Source organism: Sciurus vulgaris, assembly GCF_902686455.1.
Source record: "Sciurus vulgaris genome assembly, chromosome: 9".
Classification (NCBI taxonomy): domain Eukaryota; kingdom Metazoa; phylum Chordata; class Mammalia; order Rodentia; family Sciuridae; genus Sciurus; species Sciurus vulgaris.
Window position 1 is genome coordinate 127,385,111 of NC_136469.1, and position 26,259 is coordinate 127,411,369.

The window sequence follows — 26,259 nt, forward strand, 5'->3', positions numbered from 1 at the left end:
TTTGGGCTGATTTTATTATATCATTAAAATTCTATTTATGTTCCTAAAATTAAGCCTATTGACATTTGCAAATCTCTGTAGTGGATAGTAGTGCAAAGGTAGTCTAAAAGTGGTATTGCCAGTATGTGAAACACAATATAACACTTACTTGCATACCAATATATGTTAGCAGCTGTGCATCTGCTGCTAACATATATTGGTATGATTTGAGTAGAATTGCTGACTCTTTAGGAAAAGAAAGGATGGAGCCCTTCTGTTCCAGATCTAACTAATTGGCAAATGTGGGAGGCAAAGGAAACTTGATGAGAAACCCAGGGCTTAAGACCAGCACATGACTTACTTCAGGGCATTTATTTTATCCCTCTTGTGTCCAAATATTGCTAATGCATAATGTTAAAGTCTGTCCTAATCGGATAAGTCAGTTCAAAACCCAAATTCCCATTCGCTAAACATCATACTGGGTGATCAAGGGACATATAACCTGTCCTTGAGTAGGAGCAGTTTCTGTCTATCTTGATTCTTAGAATTCCCAATAATGCTATTATTAAGATAATATTTTAAGTGATAATTTAAATATTTGAAGCAATAGTGTGGTGGTCTTTTACCCTATTATTCTCAACACATTTTAAAGAATATTTTATAATTGGGAAATTGATTTTTTTCATGTAAACTTTTGATAACTAAGAACAGCAATATATTTGGATTTCATAGTGATGTATTGAATTGAAATATGAAAGAATGATATTTTGAAACTGTTTAAAGTATTACATATACTTTATATGTACTTTTATATGCTATATGTACAATATTTGAAATTAGGAATTAATATTTAAAATGGTGAAAGTAATGCTTGTTTATGAATGTATTTGGTCTTTTCAAAAGTTTTTCTCTCAAAATAAATCATGTACATCTACAGATGCTGGTCCAGTCAGAGGGTGTGTAAAGAATTAGTTATAGGTCTGGGGATATCGCTCAGTTTGGTAGAATGCTTGCCTCATAAGCACAAGGCCCTGGGTTCAACCCCCAGCACTAAAAAAAAAAAGAGAGAGAGAGAGAGAGAGAGAGATTTAGAGCTATACCATTCACCTGTTAGATGTGTGGTCATTTTCTAACAAATACTTCCCACTGCCAAAGGGAGGTGAAGGCAGTGGATGATTCTTAACCCTGATCCATATACTTGTCTTAATAAGTCAGAGGAAACAGAATGATTTGATACTTGATAGAACTGTCTTCTTCAAAGGAGTTAAAAGTAAAAATATCTCTAAAGCATAACTTCAAATGGTGGTTTTTTCTTGATTGGTTAGTTGATGGATATTTCAACTAGTTATCATAGTCTTTAAAGATTATTTCCTATCTCCCCTTTTATTTCTGAAATGGATTTTTGTATTGGATAAGAATTTGTTGTTTTCTCTTAAGAATTCATCAAGACAGCTGTGCATTGTAATGGGTGGAATTCTAGAACCTGTAGGAGAAAAATTCTATATCAGTAACTGGGGAATGATGAACATGGTTCTAATTTTATGCTTTTTATTCCCACCCGTTTCCCAAGACTCCTCAGTTTTATTTATCCAAGGACTTGTGAAGTAAATGATGCAGTTTTCCACCATGACTGATTTTTGGGACGTTAAGATGTTAGTGTAAACTTCTTCATGATACTTCACTTTGAACTATTTCCTTAGATGAACAGAACTGGGTTATTTGGAAGCTTACCAAGGATTTGCAGTAGAGAAATAAAATTTTGATAGTGAAATTACATTAAGTGCCTGTTTATTAAGCATGAGTTGAGGTTCCAAACTTCTTGTAAACTTTATCATTTGTATTTCAGGCCTTGCTTATAAATTGCTGAGCAGCATGTGTCATAATTAAACTTTAACCTTTTGAGGTTGAGGGGTCTCTAACACAGGCATAGTTATAGTCCAGAATAATTGTTTGAAGTTTATATTCCTAACTTTTTAAGTGGGGAGTGAACCCAGAGCCCTCCACCATTGGGCTCCATCCCTAGCCAGTCCGTTTTGTTTTGAGACAGGCTCTCAAGTAGCTGAGGCTGGCTTTAAATTTAGAATTCTGCTGCTTCAGCCTCCCTAGTCACTGCATTTTTATAACTGTTATGTAGTATTAGCTAGGTGAATGATAATGATAAATCAATAAGTTCCATAAAAACAGGTGGGGTTTTTTTGGTTTTTTTGTTGTTGTTGTTTGTTTTTGATATTGAGGGATTGAACCCAGTGGCACACTGGGAATGTATCCCCAGCCCTGTTTTGTATTTTATGTAGAGACAGGGTCTGTACATAAAAGCACCAAATTGCTTATTAGCACCTCAGCCTCCACAGCTGCTGGATCACAGGCATGCACGATTCATAATTACTGTTTTGGCATCTAGTGGTCTAAAACTCTTAGTACCGTTTCTGATTTTGAACCATAGTACAGGTCTTTAGAAATTTGGTAAAATTGTAGTTGATTAAAGAAAATGATATGGGTAAAATCTCCTTTTTTGAATTATTTAGCTTTTACTCTTTAAAACAATTTTTCCTTTTTAATAGAAAATATTCCTATGTGGCTGATTCATGGTCCCCCTGTTTTTCCTCCCCTTCAACTTTTTAGATCATGAGTCGGTTCAGTGGTGTTATGACAACTTCATTAACTACCGGTCCCTGATGTCCGCAGACAATGTACGCCAGCAGCTATCTCGAATTATGGACAGATTTAATTTGCCTCGTAGAAGTACTGACTTTACAAGCAGGGACTATTATATTAACATAAGAAAAGCTTTGGTTACTGGGTATTTTATGCAGGTATGTAGATTATAAAAGAATGCATAATTAAATGTTTACATAGTATTAATTGATTTGTTAAACACTTGTATCCACTTAAGTGCCAGAGTTGGTTTCTAGAACCGCCAGGAAGAGTTGATCTTAAGTGTTCTTGCATCTAGTTTGTTTGAGTGAATGAATGTGTTTAGAAATTATGTCTAATGAGTTAAGTTAATGGCCTAAATGGCAAAGTTAGTATTCCAGTTAGGTTAGATGCTACTTGAGAATTACATTTTTACTCCTGGAGTCTTCGTTATACCAAATGGGTACTTGTTGTTTTGTTTTTTTTGGGGTGTGTGTGTGTGAATTTCAACTCGATTTGATAACTGTACTAAGGTTTCCCCAAATCTTAATATCAGTTGGAAGTGTAAAAGTACTAAAAGGGAGCAATTATCTGGGTGCATTCAGAAGTACACACACTAGAAACTAAGTGCCCTCAAATTTAAACTTGCCAGTAAGTAGATTTTATTTACAGTTTACATAGTGATTGTTGGTTATAATACCCTTGGGCATTGCAAAAGCCAAAAATATCTTGGCATGAGCAGTAAAGATGAAAAAATAAAAGATTTCATTTAGTTTAGTTGAAGTGTACAATATTGAAGGCTATCAGAACTGCAATTAAAAGTGTTGGGTAAATACCGTGAGCATTTATTTTAAGGGGAAATTACATATGAAAATTTCAGAAAAAAATCTTCCAATGTTAATAAAATTGAAAATGAACAGTCCATTACTTAAGTTGGGGTTGTTTTTTTCTTAGTTGTCTATTCTGTCTCCTGCTTGATTGTTCATTCCGTCTTTGTCTTTGTCTGTTAAACTGCCAACATTAAGGCCCCTTGTGCTTATTATTTTAGTGAAACTAAACATAATTCCAGAGTCAAAAACCAAAGATCTGTGTACCTGTATTTGAGTTAAAATAATAGTAAGAATGTTTATCATGGCATAAGATCTTTTGCTTATTAAGAATTAGGTGAATATTGTAGTTGAAGGTAAAAAACCTTTTTTTCCAGATGCTTGCCTATTACTATATTATTATTGATTTATTATGTACTCGTATACACTGGCTTATTTTTGACATTTCATAGGTTTTCAGTTCATATCCCAAAAGACTGATAAAAGCTATGTTCAAGTCTGTCTCTATAAAGTTTCATGTAAGCAGCATTCCATGTAGTATCTAACACCTAGTAGGTACTTAATACTTACTGAATGAACTTGAGTATATTTTCTATTATTCACATGCGTTCTTTATGCACAGAATTCTAGAATTGAAAAGGGCTGTTATTGATTCCATATTTGTTAATTAAATATTAGGTGAGTGTCACTAGTCCTGTTTGATTTTCTAAAAAAGAATTATGGGGATGAATTTGATGTAACTGTTCCCTTTTCCCATTCTTTTCTCTGCTTTTTGCTTCTTTGCTCTTTCTAATTCATATCTTAGACACAAATTTGGTAATTGTTCATCTAGTCCGCCGTTGGCACATGGTGCTCAAAAGCCGATTTTCTATAGCATAAGGCAGGAAGGCTCAGATGGTATCTGTGGACCCATTAAATCTTGCCACAAATTGCTTGTAGTGGAGCAGCAGCCATAGACAAATGGGTGTGTCTGTGTTCCAATAAAACTTAGGAATGTTAAAATTTGAATTTCGTATGATTTTCTTGCTTCATAAAATGGTTTTCTTTTGAATTTCCTTTTTTTTCTGCTCCAAGCATTGGCGAGTACGTAGACCATTCTTGACTCACAGGCCTTAGAAATATAAGCCGTAAGTTGAGTTTGGCCTGTGCTTTGCTGATCTTGTGATAAATAGGAGTAGCTATAGGATAAAAGGCACAACGTGAGATCCACCTGTTCTTAATTATATAGTTAGCACTATACTGCTTCTCAGAAGCATTGTGTTAATTTTACTGGGTTTTGATTTCAGGTGGCACATTTAGAACGAACAGGGCATTACTTAACTGTGAAAGATAACCAGGTGGTTCAGTTGCACCCCTCTACTGTTCTCGACCACAAGCCTGAATGGGTGCTTTATAATGAGTTTGTTCTAACAACGAAGAATTACATCCGGACATGTACAGATATCAAGCCAGAATGGTAAGCATAGTTTTTGTTTTGATAGTTTTTATTAGATCAAAATACTCTGTTGCAGGTGTCATGGCCTTCTCATCGGTTTTCTCCTCAGCTAGGAGTCTGTAATCTAGTTTGTCTCTCTTTCGTTTGGTAGGAGGACAGTGGGAGCATTGGTATCAGCAGGATTTGGATTTGAGTACCATCAAGAGTTTCTTTGGAGCCATTCCTTTGTTGCTGTGCTTATAAGTCCATACTATTCTCTAGTTCCAAAAGTCTGTCTTTTCTGTTTTATTTGTCCCAGTGTAGTTAACTGTTTAATATATGATAGTGTTTTAGGAGCTATGCAAGTATAAAAAATACTGCTTTGTATCTTAGCATATTTGCTTTTTAAAAATGTAATTAGAATGGACTTTGATTTTATCTATTTGTTTTTGCCAGACCCATTCTATAACTTAATGATGAGAAATGTTAACCAACAGTGGTGGGACTGAAACACTTAGGGTGATGTCACTTGCTTACTATCGTGCAGCTTTTTTCTTACACAGGATTTTGACAATTATGTACAACCTTGCCTTTTTATCTTTAGTGCTTTATTGAGAAATGCATAGTTGTTTTGGCATATAGAGTTATAGTTATTAAGACATTGACAATGAGAAGATGCAATGATTTGAATGTTAAGATGTTTTCTTAGATAGAACCTGTTTTACTATAATCTTGGACAAACAGGTTAAAGTAGTAAGCTGGAGTGATGAAATCAGTAACCTTACATTAACATCTTCATGTGAACATAAAGAACACTTGGAAAAGAATATATCATCAGGTTCTTTTGTTTTAAAGTTCAGAAGAAATTCAACAGAAATTTTGTATTTTACTAAATACATTTCTAAACGTGGTATTTTTATTGATTTGGATTGGTAGATTTGCCTTTGTTCATCAGTATTATTAATGATAAATGCCTAACTTTTTAACAACTCTAGTACTTTAGTTAAATGTTAATTTGGTTATTTTTCCCTCTCTGGACAGGTTGGTGAAAATTGCCCCTCAATATTATGACATGAGCAATTTCCCACAGTGTGAAGCAAAGAGACAGTTGGACCGCATTATTGCCAAACTTCAATCCAAGGAATATTCACAGTACTGAATTCCATGCTTAGAACTGAAGTTATTCAGAGGACAGCTTTAAAAGATGAATGAACTCAAAAGTTCAAGTTGTGCTCTTCACGTTGGTTCAATAATGGCCTTTATTTGAAAGCTTTTTAATTTTTCTTTACAGTAAATATTCCATTCTGATTTCATAAATTAAACATTTATGCCTCCCCTTTGTGTTGACACTGTAGCTCATACTGGAAAAGTCGATCAATGTTTTGCAGTTTATTGAAAGTAGTTCTATATATAACAATGTTATAAGCATTTCTTTAGAAATGGTTGAAAATGCTTCTAAAATGTGATTATCGACCATGGTATGCATGATCGTTGTAATTGTTGACATTCCTTTTAGAAGTTGTGAAATGTTACAACTTGTGCTTATGTAGACACAATCTTCTGTCTCAGTACAGAGGCACTGACTTCAATAAAGTCTATTTATACTAATTTTGGTCAAAGCCCTTTGGTATCTTTATTCTAGTCTCTTTAAGTATAACTGCTTCTCTTCCCATGTGTGGGACTTTTTCTTTCTTTTTCTTTTTCTTTTTCTTTTTCTTTTTTTTTTATTATAATTGTACTGTTACATCCTTAGCATTTTTCCACAAGGAGTACTCCCTAAGTGAAGTTAGTCATTAAAGCAATATTTTTAAGAGCATAGTGTAGCACTTGTTAGTTTAATCAGTATGTGATCTGTTAGTTTAATCAGTATGTGATATAATGAGATAGTGTGTGTAATATCTTTTGAAATTGAATCCTAAGAGTAATGAAAGATAGCTTCCTCTTTTTCTTACAGTTCCATTTCATAAAGCTGATAATTTATTATCTTGTTACTGCATTTTTGCCAGATTTTTTAATAACTGAGATAAACATTTTAAAGTACTCTATCCTCTGAAACGTGTTTATTTGTATTAGAGGAAATGATATTTATATTGTATATCTTGATGAGTTTTACTAAATTTTCAGTATTGGAAGTTTTATGCCATATACAAAGTCATTTGTATAGTGTGTTAAAATAAGAATTTGACCTTCCATTTCCTATAACAGGCAGTACACAGATTCATATCCCTTTGGAACCAAAAATGGGATGTTTGATGTGGCCCATCAAAGATTCTGTAATAAATCTCAGTTGTTTTCACTTGAAGACTAAATACTGTACTCATTAATGTCTGGACTCCCCCTTTCTCCTCCCTTTTTTTTAAATGTTAAGAGAAAATTTGTAGGTTGTGTTAGATTTAAATATACTTGGAAATATTTTTTAGTATGTGATGTAAAGACTTATTTGGGCAAATTAACTGTTACAGCCTACTAGGATACTTTTTAGTGTGGGTCGCTCGCTGTTAATTAATAATGCCTAGTGGCTTCTAAGACTTATGTTCTTCTGTAGGCACCTCATTTTGTTCCCATAGAATAATTTTCATGCTGGAATAATGTTTTAGATTACAGTTAAGTACTGGTGTGGGTTTCCAGGAATTATGAATGCTGTGTTCATTTTGTAAATGACAAGGCTGCCTGCATTGGAAGTAACCACATCGAGATAGCAGTGCAAGCTGGACTTTGTTCCCCCTCACAGTATCTGCCCCACAGCCTCTGTTTTTGCTAAGCTGACCATATCTAACCAAACCTGGGAGTTCCTTGCTTATTTACTGGCTGAGATATGACTTCTGAAATTATAATCTCTAACCCCTTTATCTTTACAGACTTGGCAACTAGACCCCAAAGTTGTGTGTTCTATAGATTTAGACTTTCAGTACCTTTGTGATACAGAACAAAAGAATTAAATTTTAAAATAACCTGCAACACTAATATTTGGAAAACCTTTTTGAAGAGGTTTTCTTCCTTAACTCTCAGCTAATGCCTTCCCCTTTTTCCTTTATTTTTTCTTCTGTGTGTGTGTGTGTGTGTGTGTGTGTGTGCGCGCGCGCGCTAGGGATCAAACCCAGGTCCTCAACTAAACTAAAACTGAACTCAACTCAGCTGAACTAAACCGAGTTCAACTCAACTGAACTAAAAATATTCCTGATTTGTTTCTCTACATAAGGCTATCTGCTGAGCATTTAAGTATTTGAAGTTATTTGTCATCTTCCCTGTTCCTATCGTTCTTCATCTTTCATGGTTTCTAGGTATCCTGAACATTACTGGTTAATTTCTGCCAGGTGGCTGTGGATTACTGTCAATACTATGGTCTCAACCAGCAGACTTCAGTTGGACTTTTGTATTTCCCAGAGGACCACACCTGCATTCCCTTCTGTTAATGCAGCCTAAGATGACATTAACCTTTTAAGCAGCCACAGCACCTTTTTGGCTCATATTCTTACTTTACATTTAAGTCACCTAATTATTACATGAGAGTTTTAATCTTTGTGGCCCAGGACTGAGAAAGGTCCTTCACAGACCTTGGATGATTTGGTCTTTGAAGACTTCTTCCACACGTTTAAATGCATCTGTAGGTCATTAAGTAATATTTTAAAAATTAAAGCTCAGATGGGAATATCTTAATTATAAATGTTTTCTAACAGTCACAGAATTATTCTAGTACCAGTCTCCTACACATTGTTTTCAAATGCAATTTTCATCAGTATTACATTTTAAAATGAAGTTGACAATTTTGATCAATGATTATATAAACATTAATTTGCATTTTGCAGTATGTGTTTATAGTAGAGGAGAGATTTGTTCTCAAGCATTTCGGTGGTCTCTTACTATACCTTTGCTGCTGTACCTGTGTGCCCCATAAGTTACAAATGGTCAAGTAGTTCATCTTGCAGCAATCAACAAGGCAAACAGATGTGTTTTGAGAATTTACTAATTTTGGTGCCTTTTAATTCTGTTGGTATAGCAGTGGCTGTATTTGACTTGCTGTGAATTCTCTAATTTGAACACTGGATAGTTACTCATTGCCAGAGCATTTGCACTCAAGAAAAGCAGCATTTGCTAGCCAACTCTCTCATTAGGTATGTTGCAAAGATTAGCTCAAACCTGGGAGCTTCATTTCTGGCAAGTTGCTTATAATTTCTTATTTTATTTACTTATATTTTATTGCTTTAAGAATATTTTTCTGTTTTAAAGGACGCTGTTTTTTTTTATAGATTCCTCATTTGTAATTAATAGACTTACAAATTGAAACTGAGAACTCAAGTCATAAAGATGGGAAGACCATATTTCTGTTAACTTGAAAATTGTTTAGTTTTATTTTACTCCCTAGTGATATTCCTTTGTAGGATTTATAATTTGATTAGTGATACTGACCATTGTTCACTTTATTAAGCACCAACTCAGGCATCTCTATGAGACTAGCTATAAAGATAAATTGATAGTAAGAGACCTTCTCAAATTATGGTCTGCTGGAGTTTAAAACCTATACACAAAGAACTAATACAAAGCAAAGCATGAAGAATGCAATATAAAGGAAAGAACTGTCAAGTCAGAAACGAAAGATTGGTAAAGATTAGACAAGTCTCGAGAATTGGCGTCCTCAGAGCTGATGGGAAGAAGGTGGATATAAGCTGCCCTTTAAGTTAACTGGTCAAGTGTGAGCCACTGAAAGTCAGGGAAGCCTGACTGGGCAGATCACCACCTCTCCTGGCTCTTGCTCATTGTTGCCACATCTCAGGGCTGATGGTATTTCATACAATAAAGCTAGAAACCCAGATTTTATATATATGTTGGCTCTCCCTACTACAAAAAAAGCTTTTTTCTTTTTTTTTTTTAAAGCTGAATTCTGCGCCACCATTTACAACTTAGGGATTCAGTAATCATGTACTATTTTGTGGAGAAAGTAGTGTTTCGGTTGGACCTTGAGCAATTTTTAGGATTTCAACAATTAACATTTCTAGCCAAGAGTGACAGGGCAGAGATGCTTTTTAAAAGTTCTGCTTTACTGGAGTACAAATAACATACATAAGCTATACCTTTTTAGATGTAGAGGTACCGTTTGATAAAATTTGACTGATATATCTGCTGTGTAATCACAGTCAATATGTGAAATTTTCATCACCCCAGATATTTCCCCCCATCTTTTTGTAGCTAATTTTCCCCTTTCCAGAGAGCTTGGAAACTCTGAACTTTGTTCTTTTAGTTTTGCCTTTTTTAGAAGGTCATAAATGGAATCATATGTGTCTTAGGTTAAGTGACTAGTCACAGTTTTTGCCCTTTTAATTATTAGTTTGTTTTATTGTTCAGAGAGTGTACTTTGGATCCAACTCCTTCATGAGATAAATGTTTTTTCAGGCCGTAGCCTTGTTTTTTTCCCCAAGAGTATCTTCTGAAGAGCAGAACTTTTAAATATTGATGAAGTCCAGTTTATCTGGTTTTTGTGTTGGTTGTCTTAAATGATTTGTGCTGTTTGTGTCAGGACTACTTTTTTTGGTGTGAAGAGAAGGCAGCAAGGGATGCAGTTGGGCTGCAGCATCATGTATCCTGTCTAGAAAGAGCGAAGACAGATGAGGGTGTGAGTTTAGGTTAGGACTGAGCTGTGAAGGACCTTGAAGTGGGTCCAAATTCAATATATAGGATGGATTGCCAGAGGAGGGGACACTGAAAGCACTCTGAAAAGAATATATTACAATAACCAAGTTGATGAGATTGAACCAGAAGAATAGTGAAAGGGCAAGAGATGAAGTAGCAGGGTTAGCCTAGGGATATATGTGAGTGTATAACTTTGGGTGCCAATTGTGAATCCATGTTTATTGAGATCTTGGTTGCCACTTAGAAAAATAGCATAAATTACAATACAGATCTTTTATAAGGGAAGTAAGAAAGATGAGACCAGAAAGTAAAGCAATTTAATGCAGAGAAGGTATGCTGGGTGAAAGTTGTGAAGATGTAAAGGGCCATTGGAATTTGCAGTTTGGTCTTCAGCCAGTCTAACGTTCAGTGGAGGCTGTACGAAGGTAGCCTGAAGGGCCCAGGTGCAGCCTGAGTGTTTTATGTGACCACTGTGGGATATTTAAACCAGTGGAGAGAAATCACAAATAAGGCTTTCAAATTATTCGTAAGTCTGGCATGGGCAGTCTCCTTAAGATCTGCATCATCCGACATTCAGGCACGTCGGGGTCTTTTCTGCCCTTACCAGGCATGTATTCAGTGTGGCAGCACCTTAGCTTGCTGGCATTTACAATGCCTACCTGGCCCATGGGCATTGTTGAGTGAGAACGGGATTTGCAGAGACTGCTTTTCACCAAGAGGGTCATCATTGAGGAGGGAACCAAGAGGAGGAGCACTTTAAGATGAGGGACATGTTTTGGGGCAAAACTTACATCACTGCTGTAGGAGAGCATGGGATGGAGACCATGAAGTTGAAGCCAAAATTGGTGGTGATACCTTGGAAATAAGGAGAAAGTTTTCTTAAGCCAGGGTAAAGAGAGAAGAGAGGGTTAAGGGACTTCAACTCCAATGGTTTTGTACCTTGGCGGGGAGGGATGGATCTGTAAACTGGAGTGTGAGGTGGATCCTGTTTAGGCTTGAGAAAAGTAAATGTGAAAGAGACTTTGGAGATAAGCAAGAGTTTCTTGGGTGTATTGATCTGATAATTTTGTGAATTCACTCTGGGTTTGCTGGGTAGAGATCTGTAGCCTGAAAACAAGGGGAAGACCAACCCAGGTGAGTAATGACGGGCACAGAGAAGAATGGCAAAGTTCAAAGGTCTTGCCATTACAGCAAATGTTCTTTATTTATACCTGAATTTAATACCTTCACTGTGGTGGATTCACATGGCACCTGTACCCATAACCTCATGTAGAACTGTTCTATGGGTTTTCCTTCTGTCTTGTGCTCTGTGATCTCTGGTTTGTGTTTTGGTGAACATTCTGCACTTCAGTAGTACCCATGACTTTCTTTGCTGAGAGCTGTCTTCATTTGACCTTATAGATAATGCTGTTTGGGTAAAGGTTCGGGCAGTTTAAAGTAGAAATCTTAACTTAGATCTAAGGGAGAATCGGTAAAATGAGACTATCAATTTTAGGAGTGATTTATTTAAAGCCATTATTGAACGGAAGTTTATTTCAATGATTACAGAGATGTGCTTTATTTTAGATCATACAAAGAAATTAATTGCTAAGATGTGGTACTTGGAAATGTTTCAGCTCTTTGGTACTATGGCTGTTTAGTGCCTTAGCATAGCAAAGAACCTAGTATTTAATACATGGGGAGAATTCACTAGTGCTAATGTTCTTTAAATGATATTTTAAGAAATTATAGGCAATCGTACAATAAATTATTTGTTTTTAAATGGTTAGAATTTCACCTCTGGTTTGTAATATGAGTGTATACCATTACTTAATGTATAGTGTCAGTTCTACTTAGTACAAAAACATTAGAAGACTATTTTATACACTATTTTAAAAATGCTTGAACCTTTATATGTGGGTATTTTGTGGTTATTACTTCCTGAAGTCAGTTAATATTAGTGAAACTTTTTGTAACTTGAAGTACAGTTTACATTTTATTTTCTTACTGTTCTCCTTTTACATTTAGGGAGCTGGGCTGATAAAGGTGTTTTTTAATCTTTATGAGTCCCTACTTTGACTTGCCTTTATAGAGAAGTTTAATTGTCTCTGAAATTGAGGAGTTTTTGATCACTTTAGAGGTGTCTGCTTTAAGTAGGACATACTGCTAAGGATCTGTTCACGGCAGACCTGGTCAGTTAATTTATTATAGTCGGGTAAGAAGGATAGAGGTGCAAATTTCCCAGTTTTTGCTTTCCTACCAAAGAGAAATCTAATAAGTATCTTTTGGAATAGGGAACTTTTAAGGAGTGGAAGATAGCTTTTAGACAGTTAAAGTCATGTTTTAGCCAAGAAAAGGAAGACTGAAGGCAATAGAGAAAATGGCTGTCATTATGGAAGGAAATAGAAAATGATCAATAGCAACTTAATTAATTATAGGAATCTCCTTGATCAGAAGTGAACCTCATATATAACTAGGGTAGATTGTATTATCATCTCAGAGGAACTGAGGCCCAGGGTCACATGGCCATTTATCAGTAAAACTGGCATTACTTACTTGGAAGTGCTCCCTCAGCTCCTTGACACCTTTTCCCTTAGTTAGCTGCCTGTTCTGAGATTGTGTGCTCATCCTGAATTTAAGGCATCATTGTGAAAGTTGTGGGCGTAGTAATTTCCCTTTCTGGTTTACTGGTAATGGGAAAGCAGACCTGAAACAGGATTTTCCAGAGCTCTTGGTCCTCCTTTGCAAGGTTCTGAGGAGGGTATCTTCTTTGTGTTGTTTTTTTTTTACCAGTGGCTTGCTCCCTTTATAGTACAGGTATTTGGTACAGTCATTCTTCAATGTTTTTTAAATGAAGAATGATGTAGCTAGTTAAAGGGAACATAATCCAAAAGGAACTTGCGCATTTTGTTGGTTGGAAATATTTCCAAATTGAGTCATACATTCTCACCTGCTTATGTACACCAGATCGGTTTTCCCAGTGACTTGGAGCCATCTCGATGATCATTGTCTTTTTATTGAGTATTTGTGGTTGTTTTCCTCTGCTAGACTGTGAGTTCCTGAAGTGCTAGTGCATGTCACTGTATCCCCAGTACAGCACCAGGCCCAGTATGTGAAAACTTTTCAACAAATCTTAAAATATGACCGCTGTGGCTTTCCTGTTTGCTTTTATTAGTGCTGGTCTTACCTTCTTAGATTGCTTGTGCACGCGCGCGCGCACACACACACACACACACACACACACACACACCTCCCCCACTTTATCTTTAACTAACTAGCCCAGAAACTGATTTTCCAAATGTGTCTAGTTTAGTGTGGTGTAATGGTTATAGCATGCGCATTGTAAACAGACTGATGGGATTTGTAGTCCTAGCTGTGCCCTCATCTAGCACTTAGATGGTGGATTAGTGACTTTGCTAAGCCTCTTGGTCATTTCTAAATGGAAGATTTGATGATAATAGTTACCAAAGTGGTTGTATTCACTAAACGAAGTAATACATGACCAGCGCCTGGTTAGCAGTTGCCTGAAAGTGGCAGCTTTTCCTTTACAGATAGGATTAAGTAGATAGTTGGTGGGGCCTATATGTAAAGCTCATTCTTTATATGGGTTTTGAAGCATGTATTATGACCTTCCAGAGATTCAATGCAGGGTTCTTACTTATCATCTGGAAAGAGATCCTGTGTGTAAGTGTGGATACTACTGTGATTATTATAACTAGAGTGTTTCTCTCAAATGCTTCCCTGTCCCTCATATGCCAGGCAGTGCTTGAAGGGAAGTGACCAGAAAGGATGTACTGAAAGGTGTCACAAGCTCTTCGTGGATAATCCACTTGTATTTGTGAGTCGAAAGTGAGATATCTGTGACAATATTTATGGTATCTGCTGAAGTCAGTGTCTGATTACAAATCAATGACCAAAATGTATCTACAAGGGGAACTTAGGACATGGAATTCTAACAATCAGTTTAAGTTTCCAGGGAAAGACTACATTTGTTGTGACCTTCCACATCCTGAGGGATTTTGGCACAGCCAGACCAGGAGCATGTTTAGGCGTAGAGAAGATTTTGAACTCTGGCATACAGGCTTTTTCTTCTGTAGTCTCTTTTTTTTCTAGTTCAATAAAGGTAGAAAGCAAAGTAATATTGAAATAGTATATATAAAGTAATTAGCTTGTTATATACTTTGTGCTAAAATAAAAATGTTAGCTTTTTTTATAGGCATGAGATCAAGGGAGTAATTTTTTTGAAAATAATTTTCATTGTGGGAAAAAAGTATTTAGGGTTTTTTTTCCCCAAATTTTATCGAGTTACTGTAAATCGTATCAGTCCCATTTTCATATTATGGCATTATATCCACACAATATAAAGATCTATTAATAGTGATCTAAAAGTTTTGTATAGTTGTTGGGTTTCCTATAAAATTTCTAGGCCTATTAGATTTATTTTTATAGTGCGTGTTTAAAGTTTTACTCTTTGTTGGAAAATAGGAAATGAGAAAAGTGGATGAGTGGCCGTGCACCGCCCCTCCCTGTTTATTCCAGGCCTTGGGAAGTGAGGTGGTGAGGAAATTCTGGACCTGGTGCTGGGCAGTTACAAGAAATAGAGTGACAGGCTATGAAATGGTGTCATAACTTACCAGTGGCTAGTAAATAGGGTAGTGGCCTTCTGACACCATTTTGATTGAAGGCAGTTTAATTGTATTGCTTCTGTTTATGATAAGCATTTGGAATCCCCAAATGTGTGAATGCAATGGTTATAGTATTTCTGTTATATAAATTTAATTTCTTAAGTGATATTTCTTCTTTAAGTTCTACTTCACAGTAAAAGTTATTTGAAAAATGTTCCTCACTGCATGTGTTCACAGAGAAATTCAACATTCTTCATGAACATAAGCAGTAATTACATCCAGTGATTGTAAAAAATTGGAAACTTGCACTTAATTGACAGTTGGTGATCCATCTCCATATAGCCCCGAAATTGTTAAAACAATTAAACAATTTAGATTCAGAATTCTGTGGGTTTTTTTAGCTGTATTATTTCTACTTGAAGAAGACTTTGCCCGTGGAGTGAAGATTCTACTTTCTGAGCATATCACATTCATGCTTCCAGCCTCATTGCTTCTTGCAGCATAAACAACAAACACTCAAACCACTGAGCATTTACCAGGATACTCATAGAGGAAGGTTGCAGCCATTTGAGCTAATTTTTGCATGCTTTGTCAATTCAAATTTTCTACTAGGGTGAAAATCCACTTTGGTTTGCAGTGGTGATGGGTTTTATCCTCTGATGAGTCAACCTTTTCGATTTTTGAAAGAGAACAGTTTTAACCTTTGCAGTCATGTAGCACTTTTAAATTCAAAACAAGAGTCTGACTTCTTGGCTCTTAAAATAATACTGTTTGTTTTTGTGGACTGGGAGGGCTAAATGGATAGTTAGTTTCTTTTGCAATTGGAATAACTGTCATAAAATCAGAGAAAATGTTGGAAAGGGATCTCAGGAGTCATTGATTTAAACCCTCATTTTCAGAGAAAACCAACGCCCAGATAGCCAAGTGCTGCTCAAGGTCATTCCATTTCTTGTTTGTCTCCTCATTCCAAGTGAGGGCTTTTCTTCTGTGGTATATTCCTGAAGGGTTTCTTTGGTTTTGGTTTTTGTTTTGTTTTTTAATATTCCCACTTGATTTTCTGCTTTCCCCAAACAAAAACTTTTGAACTATTCCAGTGACATTAAGATGATGGGATATAAAACCTGATTTTAGTTACAAAAGAACATCTTTTTTCCATTAGTTTTCTGATTAACTATGCAGGATGTTTTAAACCTTTACTAATTTCAGACTGATTTTCCCTAATCATTTGATTAGCTTCCGATAATGCTATGAAATGCTGGTTCTTTATAAATAAGATGATGTTTATTTCTTTTTCATTACACTTGCAGATAACTTGTAACCATATCTTGACTTTTCAAATATATTTTTTTAGTTGTGGATGGACACAATACCTTTATTTTGTTTATTTAGTTTTTTTATGTGGTTCTGGGGATTAAACCCAGAACCTCATGCTTGCTAACCAAGAGCTCTACCACTGACCCACAACCCCAGCCCATATCTTGACTTTTTAAGGAAAAGTTTGTTCAATTTGGGGACAAAAAAAAAATATTTCTGGTTTCGATTTACCCCTACCATTTCTTTGAACACTTTCTGTTATGAATCAGGTACTGCTGAGTACATAACATGTGCTATTTATCCTGTCTTTACAATATCCCAGCGAGGCAAATGAGAAATGGAGGGTATGTGACAGGCCCAAGGCCTGTAAGAAAAAAACTGGGTCACAGGTCTTGGGAGCAGAGTGGTGGGGTGGGAACAGTTGCCCACCAGCTTGATCTCCACTTAGCCCACCCCATTTCAGCCTTCCCCTTACTATACACACACATACCACACACACACCCGCTGGTGTTTTAGCCTGTGCCCTTTGGACCTTGTCCCTTAAAGGCCCACGTGTGTCCTGCCCCGGTCTTCCTAAGCTTGGCAGTGTCAAAGCATACCAAGTCACATCATCCTGTAAGATTTGCAGTTCTTTCCTTCCACCTCCATCCCAGGACTTTCCCTATTTTCCTCGTAAGCTTAGGAAAGGTGTTCTACTTATTTCCTTCTGTCTCTCTAGATGTTTTGTTTCAGGAAACTTTCAGGTGGTTTTTTTGAAATCTGTAAAGAAGCAAACCTCTCATGATCATTAAATCAGGAGGTCATGCCACCAGGCTGTCTTAATTATTTGTATGGACGTAGTAAAGATACTTATTAATGTGTGCAGATGAAAGTTTAGTAAATATTTCCTATATTGACATACTTGGACTGCTCATTTTCACTCCTTTAGCAAATCTTACTTGAGTTCTGTTGGCATAATTGAGGTCGATAAACCCTCATTTCTTTTCCTTTCCCTAAAGCTGGACCCAGTGTTCAGGCTTTGAAACCAGAACGCTCCTGTGGGAAAAGTGAAGACCATTTCTTAGCCGCCTGTTTCATACTTCATCTCCATCGTGGAAGGGCAGGGGAGAGCCAGGCAGTTTTGAGCTGAATCTAACTCCCACTACGTACCTCCACAGGGGATTTACCTTCAAGAGATGGAGATTTTGAGCCACTTAACTGACTGCCACGACGGTTCATTCCCTCACCTAGAGACTGCAGTGGCATCTCACCTCTTATCCAGGGGTCAAACTCTAAGCCAGTCCTTAGAAGCAGAACTCATGCTTTAGCCCAAATTTTATCTCCCTAAGAAGGTGGTATGACTGGACTATTTTAAGGAAAATTTGAAAATCATGACCACTTCTTCTGCCAAATTGAAAGCCTACAGATTTTTAGTTTAGAAGCATTATAGTTGGCCTTCATTCAGATGCCATGTACAAAAAAGAAAAATCTTTATCAAAGCAAGAATGTTATTTGGAAGATAACACCGTTTAAGAGACAGACTGGTCTTGAGATGAGCCAGCAACAGTCACACATCTCACACGTGCAAGACATTTGGGCTCAGAGTAGTGGGCAGAGTTGTCCAGACTACATTAATTTTGTTGGTATTTGCTGACACCTCATAATTGAATTATCACTTTTAATTTCTGTCTTGGTACTCTGAGGATGACATTGGGTAATCATGTGACAAATGCAGTGTAAGCTATGATCTCTGTGGTAGACATCAGTGCTGTTCTCCAAGGTTTCTTTGGGTTTGCATGTCCCCCTTGAAGTTTCTATGACCAGAACTCTAGTGTGGCCAGCAGGATTGAGCAGAAGTGACTTGAGACCCATCTTGATGGAAGCCATAAATGCAGTCACATGCAATTCACTGTGCTCCCTGTCTGCCACAGCAACATTCCAGAGCAAGGTGCCACAGAGAAAAGCCACCAGCTGACCCGAGACGAAGATGAGTAAGAAAGCAACCTAGCCCACAGCAATAATCTCAGCTACTTGGGAGGCCAAGGCAGGAGAATCTCAAGTTAAAATCCAGCCTCAGCAATTTAGACCCTGTTTCAAAGTAAAAAGTACTGCTCAGTGGTAGAATACCCGAGTTCAATCCCAAGAAGTCCTAGGTTGTAGAAACCATTGAGATTTGGGGTGGTTATTACAATAAAGCTGAGCACAGCCATCCTCACTGACTACAACACATTCAGGTCTTAGCAGTCTTATGCTATTCTGCTTGTAGTCAGTGAAGTGTGTTTTTTTGTTTTTGTCTTTTTTTTTTTTGGTGCTGGGGATTGAACCCAGGACCTTGTGCTTGCAAGGCAAGCACTCTACCAACTGAGATATCTCCCCAGCCCTGTAGTCAGTGAAGTTTAAGGTGAACATACATTTGTGAATTATATCTAAAACTAAGTCTTCTGAATTCTTAGTGGAAGATAGTGCTAAGCCCCTTCCACTAGCCCCACATGAACAGTAGTAGAACCAGGTGGAGATTGACTATCTTGTGATCGCCTCCTCTAGTCCTGACTGTGCTAGTCAGTCCTAATGTCAGCTCAGAGGACTAGTTGCCGCAGAGGCTAGTTTCAGTTTAAACCTAGGCATTTGCTAAGACTACCTACTTGCTGAAGTTTAGTAGCTCATTTTAAGGGTTATTCTGGATTGAAAATGGAAAATTCAGGTCTCTTCACTTTTTTCTCTGATCCTGACCTTGCAAAAAGTCACACTGAAGCCAGGCAAGGTGTTGCACGCCTGTAATTCCTGCAACTCAGGAGATGGAGGCAGGAGGATCGCAAGTTCAAGACCAACCTGAGCAACTTAGTGAGACCGTGTCTCAAAAATAAGAAGGACTGGGGATGTGACTCAGTGGTTAAGCACCCTTGGGTTCAGTCCCTGCTACCCAAAAAAGACAAAAGTCACCCTGAGGTAAACAACAAAAATCCTTAACTGGCTAAGGGGACTGTCCTTAGCAATTGGCTGTTAAATCGCTCCTGTGGTGGGGCAGTGTGTGTTAGACTCAACTCTTCAGAGCCCTTTGACTTATCTTCCTGATTTGTATTACGTCTTATCTTGAAAAGAAAGCCCTCAGCCACCAAATGTGAGGTGAGTTATCAGAGTGCTACACCTTTCAAATTCAGGTTTTTTTTAAAAAAAATTGTAAAGCCAAATATATTCATTTACATTCACTACAAGTTACTAAGAATTGCTGAGCTGGCGACATTTAATTGCTTAAGAATATCATGTACCACACATGACTCTATCTTGGTTTATTATATAGCTGTATAATTCACTTTTATGCATTTCTGTGTACAAACACGGAAGGAGAGATGAGCAGTTCACTAGTATTGGGGGGACTATTTTATAATATGGTTAAAACAATATTTCTCAGTTCAACACTTTACCTCATACCAATTAAATCAAAAGTGCTGGGCCCAAGTGTTGGGATATGGTCCCTTGTGGATCTAATGTGAATCCAGGGTTGAGAGAACCATGAGGTTGGAATCTGTGTCAGACTGGATTTAATCTGGGTGCACTGAGGAAGCCACTTAAAATAGGGATAGCATCTACCATCATTTAAGTATAACTTTATTAGCTGTTAAGCAGCAAGTCCCTGGTCACAAGTTACTGTGGTTTGTGGGACGTATACACCTGGGTCAGATCTGGACAGAATGTCTTTTCACTGATGCAAACCCAACTTGACCGGGTTTGAGACGTGACTTGCCCAAGTTGGCACAGCTTGGCCTGGGATCCTGTTTTCTTCCTCTAAACTAGATCTGTCATCTTTCCATACCGTGCTCTTTAGATTTCAGCATCTCAGTTGCATCAATTCCAGGGAAACGGGTCCAGCATCTTTCCCAAAGGAAGATCAACATCGAGTGCTTGAGTGTCCACACGGTCCCGCCTCCGCTTGCTCCAATCCCACTGCTTCTCCCAGAACATTGTTAGGTGACAGCACTCGGGGCCTGGGGAAGCCAAGGGACTCTTCGGGCGTGGTGACGTGGGTGTCAGCAGGGTGCAGGAGTGGAGTGATGGGACGCTGGAGTGCGTTGGCCCTGGCTTCTCACTGCCAGCCAAGTACCTTCAGGTCTGCAGGTCAGCTTCTGCGTGGGCTCACTGGCGATTGTGCCTGCCTTTCGGGGCTGTGAGGAGGCTGAATATTACTGACTGTCATTTCCCAGCTGTGTGACCTTGGTAATTACTTGCCTATTAGTGCCATTCGTAGAGCAGGACAATGACAACAGTGCCAGCTCACAGGGTGCTTGTGAAGTCCTGAGCATGTGCCTGGTGGGGGCTGCCTTAGTTGTGCCTTGTTAGGAAAAATGGCCAGTTTCCATCCCTCCTCCTCAAATATGATGAGGTGACACTACTGCAAAGGCTACCGCCTCTTCTGAGGGCTGATGGACAGTGGCCACGAAGCCCCGTGCACTATCACAGAAAGCCCCTTCCCTCTCCCTTGCTCTTCTGTGACCATATCCCACATTTCCCAGCGTGGTCCTGGTGGTCTGCAGTTTCCCTTCTCTGCTTCCCTCTGGTTACCTCCTTATTATTGTCTTTGTCCAGAATGGGAAAGGGAAGTAGGAGAGGACACAGATCTGCACTGCATTCACACCTCCCTGTCACCCAGTGAGCCTCACACTCGAGAAGCTGTGGTTCACAAGGCACTTGCCAGTCTACTGCCTCTGATGGACGTTATTACCCCATTTCTGTGATTGTAAAAACTTATGCTCAAACAGAAGAAGTGATTCCCAGAGCTCTCTTAGTTACTGAAGACAAAGCCTAAAATCTCTTACTTGTGTGTGTGTGTGTGTGTGTGTGTGTGTGACCTCAGGTTCAGAGGACTGAGTTAATCAAGCACACCCTTTAGTAAGTGACACATTATCATCATTTGTTCAAATAAAGTGTAGGGATGTGAGCTACTGCCCAGGGCAGAGGTGAGCGGATGGCGCTGAGCAAATGGCCCCCCTGGGCTTCCCGGGAGGAATGGAGTCGCACTGGGCCCTGTGTGGTGAAGCTGAGTCTCAACGCACCAGCCAAGAGCAGGCCATTCGGGTTCCCTCCCCACCTTTGAAATGTGGCTTGAAACCTCCCCCAGGGTTGGACTGTAAAACATAGCGCCCCATTCCTGAACGACCCTCTTTCCATCGCCCCGTCTGGACCCGTACTTCCCAAGTTCTAGCGAGACACCTGCCAGGTTTATGCTGCTGCCTGAGGCTTTTCCTGCGTCCCCAAGGCAGGCCTGAGGAGTCACTGGCTCCAAACGCAGCCTTGAACCAAAGGTGCCTCCTCAGCTGCACTGCCAGCTGACTCAGCCGAAGCACTGGGCTCTTCCCGGGAGCACGGCTGCCGGCCATGCTTCTCTGAGCCAGTCATCACGACCGGGAGCCGGCCCTGCTGACTGTCTGAGCTGGGTCCTCACTTCACCCTGGGCCGCGGTGCAGTGGTGGACGATGGAGCACAGAGCCTCATGGGACTCATGGGACTAGGAGAAGGGGGTCTCAGAGACACACTGCTGTCACCCACCCGGGAGCCGGGGGTGTGGGTTTAGGCAATTTACCTGACAGGCTTGTTTCCCCATCTATAAGATGGGAATAATAATTAAAGTATTTACTACAAAAAGTGTTGTGTCTTGGTCCTTTCACACTGCTATAATAACATGCCACAGACTAAGTGGTTTATAAAGAAAAGAAGTTTATTTCCCACAGTTTTGGAGGCTGGGAAGTCCAAGGTCACAGCCCTGGCAGACTCAGTGTCTGGTGAGGATTGCTCTCTGGTGCACAGATGGTGTCTTCTCACTGTGTCCTCACACAGTGGGAGGGGCAGCCAGGTCTCGGGCCTCTTTATTAAGTGCACTAACCCCAGGCACGAGAATTGTACCCTCACGATCTCACCTCCTCCTGAGGGCCCACCTTCTGATACCGTCATCTTAGGGGTTAGGACCTCAACATTAGAACTGGGGAGGGGGGCCATGCACATTTAGACCACAGACCACAGTGTCTTAGAACATTGCCTGATACGTGGAATGTCCTCAATCAATGCTTCCTTTCACATGGAACCCCTAGTCCCAAAATTCATTTAGAAGAATAAAAGACCCAGAATAGCCAAAGTGATTCGAAGCCAAAAAAGACTTCATGATACTGGCATAAAACAGACCCAGAGACCAATGGTGCAGAATACAAGACACACAGAAAGTCTCCCACCTACAGTTAGCTGATCCTCGACCATGGTGCCAAAAACATACACCGGGGAAAAGACAGCCTTCTTAACAAGCAGTGCTGGGAACCCTGGTTAACCATATGTAGAAAAACCAAATACCCTGTACAAAAATCAACTCAAAATGGGTCAAATAACTTAGAATTAGATCAGAAACCATGCAACTCTTAAAGTGTAATGTCAACACTTCAGTTTTTAGGCACAGGCAATGACTTTCTCAACAAGACACCCAAAACTCAGGAAATAATACCAAATAATGGTGTAGTATCAAATTCAAAAGAGCCTGTACAGCAAAGGAAACAATTAGGAATGTGAAGGAAGACCCCACAGAAAGGGAGAAAATCTTGGCTAGCTACTCTTCTGACAAAGAATTAATATCTAGAATATATAAAAAATTCAAAAAAACTTTAATACCAACTCCTCCCCACAAATAATCCAATTAATAAATGGGAAAATGAACTACAGACACTTCTCAAAAGAAGAAATGCAAATGGTCAATAGATACATGAAAAGATGTTCAACTTTTTTTTTTTTTTGCACTAGGGATAAAGCCCAGGATCTCCCACATGCTCAGCAAGTTCTCTACAACTGAGCCCTAGCTCTTCCCACTGATTTTTTTAACAGTCTCCATAATACGTAATTAAACCAGGGAAGCAGGTAAGTGCAATCAGAACACTGCTTCCTGAGAACAGGACCAATGCAGAACTGTGCTGACCCGTCACAGGTGCTCAGCTGTCCATTGTATGAGGGGGTAACTGGCACTGAGCGCTGTGCAGGAGAAAGGTGCACTCGATCTGTGGAAATCTATGGGCAGACTCAGGAAGGCCTACCAGCTGGGAGGATTTCATGGTCCCTGGGCATCATTAGCATGATTTGCAGAGGTCAACGTGGCTGATGGTTAATCCAGTTGGTTAAGGGAGAGTTGATTGCTACCGCTGCCCCCACATTAGGTGTTAATATCTAGGGGAAACGTGGGTTTCTTTTGGAAATCACGTGTCTCTCATCTCAAGAACATACCACTTGCTTTCATGGTGGAGGAAGAAGGGAAGGAAAAGGAAGGATGGCATCTCCATCTACAGAGGTAAGGAGCATATAGACCTTGAAAAAAATCTGTTTAATGTAATGATGTTTGAAAATATTCTTTGATACCTACTGTTTTCATGACAAATTATAGAATGAAAAGCTCAAGAAAATTCAGTGGTGGAAATATGCAGAAGCAACAGCAAGCCTAGACAGGAAGTCCAGGAGGAGGCGGCCGTGTCTCCAGTGCCTGTCCCACTGCTTGCTCAATAAAGATGGTGGAAGAAATCAGATTCTCAGCAAGATGCCCACCCTAAGGCAGAGGCAGCTACAGAATTGTAGATTTGGGAAATATAATGCATGCTTTTTAACAAAGGAAGATATGTTTTAAAATATTGAAAAACAATCTTTTAAAAATAATAATAGTTTTTCCAAATAAATCAGGACAGGGTTCTGTTAGTGTACTTCCCAATGTTGCTTCCATAGTGAGGCCTGGTGGAGGGTTGATTCACCTGATGGGTTTTGGACTGTCCAGTTCACCAGCATGAGGTTGCCAAGCACGTGACCGTGGATACGTGGTTACATGGAACAGATGGATGTAGCAAAGCTCTGAGAGCCCACAGCCGCTGAGGACCAAACCTAATTCTGCCAGGTGACTACATCTGGACTTGAACCATAGCTCCTTCCTGGGTCTCTAGCCTGCTGGTCTACCCTGCAGATTTTGGATACAAAACTCCAAAATTTTGTGAGCCAGTTCCTTAAAGTCTCTCTCTGTCTCTATCTCTGTCTCTCTCTCTCAAAAAGACTTTAGATGCTGCCGGTCCGGCTGACTGGCAGAAGTTCTGTAGGCTCAGGAATCACCAGTAGGGACAAGTGACATTTGTGTTTCACTGCTCCTTCTGGAGCACTTGCCTTGGTCAGTGTTGCACTGTGAACAATAGGAGTGGACCTAGGCTCACTGGGCTGAAGAGGTGGTTATGAGGAGCGTGTTGGGAGCTCAAGGACTTGTTGAGGTGCTGGGGATCCATGCTCAACGTCCAGGAGCTGCATCCGAAAGCATAGATCTGTCCAAGAAGGAAGTGGCCATTGCCACTGCCACTGAGCAGCAGGTTGGCTTCTCTAACAGGGACCTGACCTCAGTGGAGATGCCCTGGTCGCCAGCATAGATGCCAACTCTGTGCCAGAAAGTCAGCTTCGTGTTCAACACTGCCCTCAGATACCGGCCTTCTTAGCAGCATGGACTCCATGTTACTCTCTTCTAGGTCAAAGTCTTTAGATGCCCTGAGTGGTGGAGCCTGGGTCTCATGCCTGTGCTCAGCTACCCAGGAGGCCGGGAGAGCCAGGCTTCGGGTGTTGACTCGGAGAGGAGAGCCACCATGATGTGGAGATGGTGTTGCCTGGCATAGGGAGGGTGTTTCACAGGGCTGGTTAGCAAGGAAACAAGACAGATGTCCAAAATGCACTCTTACAGGATGTCCTTGACCACCAGTCTGCTTGTATTGCTCCAGGGAAGGATGCTACTTTCTTTGGAGGACAACCTGACTGGGCCCCAATTCTGGACCTATGTCTCTGCTGAGCTGAATCTATGTCCCCATAACTTCTCCCCTCTGTGTATTTTGAACAGCACAGATAATGGATTTGGTGCAGCACTATGTCCCCCGTCTCAGAGTTGGGCAAATCAGGGTTCAAGTCCAAGCTCCATCTCCTAGGAGCCATGTGGCCCTGGGCACTGCCTTGTTGCGTCAATTCTGTGTTCCCACCTGTAAAATAGGGCTAATGGCGCCTGCCAGATAAATCTGGGGCAAGGACTGAGTGAGGCCTTAACAGAGGACTGGGGCTGGGAACAGCAGTAACCAGGGGATGAGTCGTAACACTTCTTCACATAACACCTTTCAGGAACTGCCATGGTCACTGTCATCATGTCCCCGTACCACCTCAAGCCCCAGTATCTTCTTGTTCAAGTGAGCATGTGTCCATCAGAGGACTCCTACCTCCTGAGACCTGCCCAGTCCATTTCCTGTCTTCTTCTTCCTTTTGACCCTATGTGGGCCCGGGGCCTTCTACTCAGTGTTCACACGTGGCCATCAGGTTCTGGTTTCCCTCCTCCCCTGCTGCCCTCTCCACCCCTACCCTGCCCCCAGGTCACATGCTTCCCGCCGCCTCCATCTTGAAACCTCCCCTTCTTTCCTTTTCTGTTGGTGTCTGTGCAGACTCTTGATGCTTGAGGCTAAAAGACTGATAGATTTTTGGTTTTGATTTCTCCTGTGACAGACTGTGGCACTTCAAAGACTGGATATCACTTCAAAGTCACCTCTTTCCTTAAAGAATACTTGTTTTGACAACTCCCTGTGATGTCTTCTCCACCCACATCTCTTGCTTTTCACTTCTTTCAGCATCCATCTTCCCCTCTTCCTCTTCCCAGCCATCACTCATGGAAGTGAACAGTATATCAGTCATGATGAGAGACTCATTACCTCATTTCACTTAATCCCCATGAACCCTATGGAAGTAAGTAATACAATCCCCACCCAGAAAGGTTATGTACTAGACCAGAAATAGAGTCAAGAATGGATCAAGGGCTGGTGATTCAGAGGACTTAACCCCTCTTAACCACTTAACTATACATCCATCC

General features: G+C 39.7%; 1 protein-coding gene across 1 annotated transcript in view; it reads left to right on the top strand.

Annotated features, from left to right (window-relative positions):
- Window positions 1-7,156, top strand: part of DHX15 (DEAH-box helicase 15) — a 47,429-nt gene extending 40,273 nt beyond the window's left edge. The window contains exons 12-14 of the mRNA XM_079154567.1: window positions 2,602-2,792; window positions 4,727-4,896; window positions 5,896-7,156. Of these exons, the coding sequence (XP_079010693.1) occupies window positions 2,602-2,792; window positions 4,727-4,896; window positions 5,896-6,013 (479 nt within the window). The 3' untranslated portion in view covers window positions 6,014-7,156. The remainder of the gene's footprint in view (window positions 1-2,601; window positions 2,793-4,726; window positions 4,897-5,895) is intronic.
- Window positions 7,157-26,259: the final 19,103 nt, after the last annotated feature.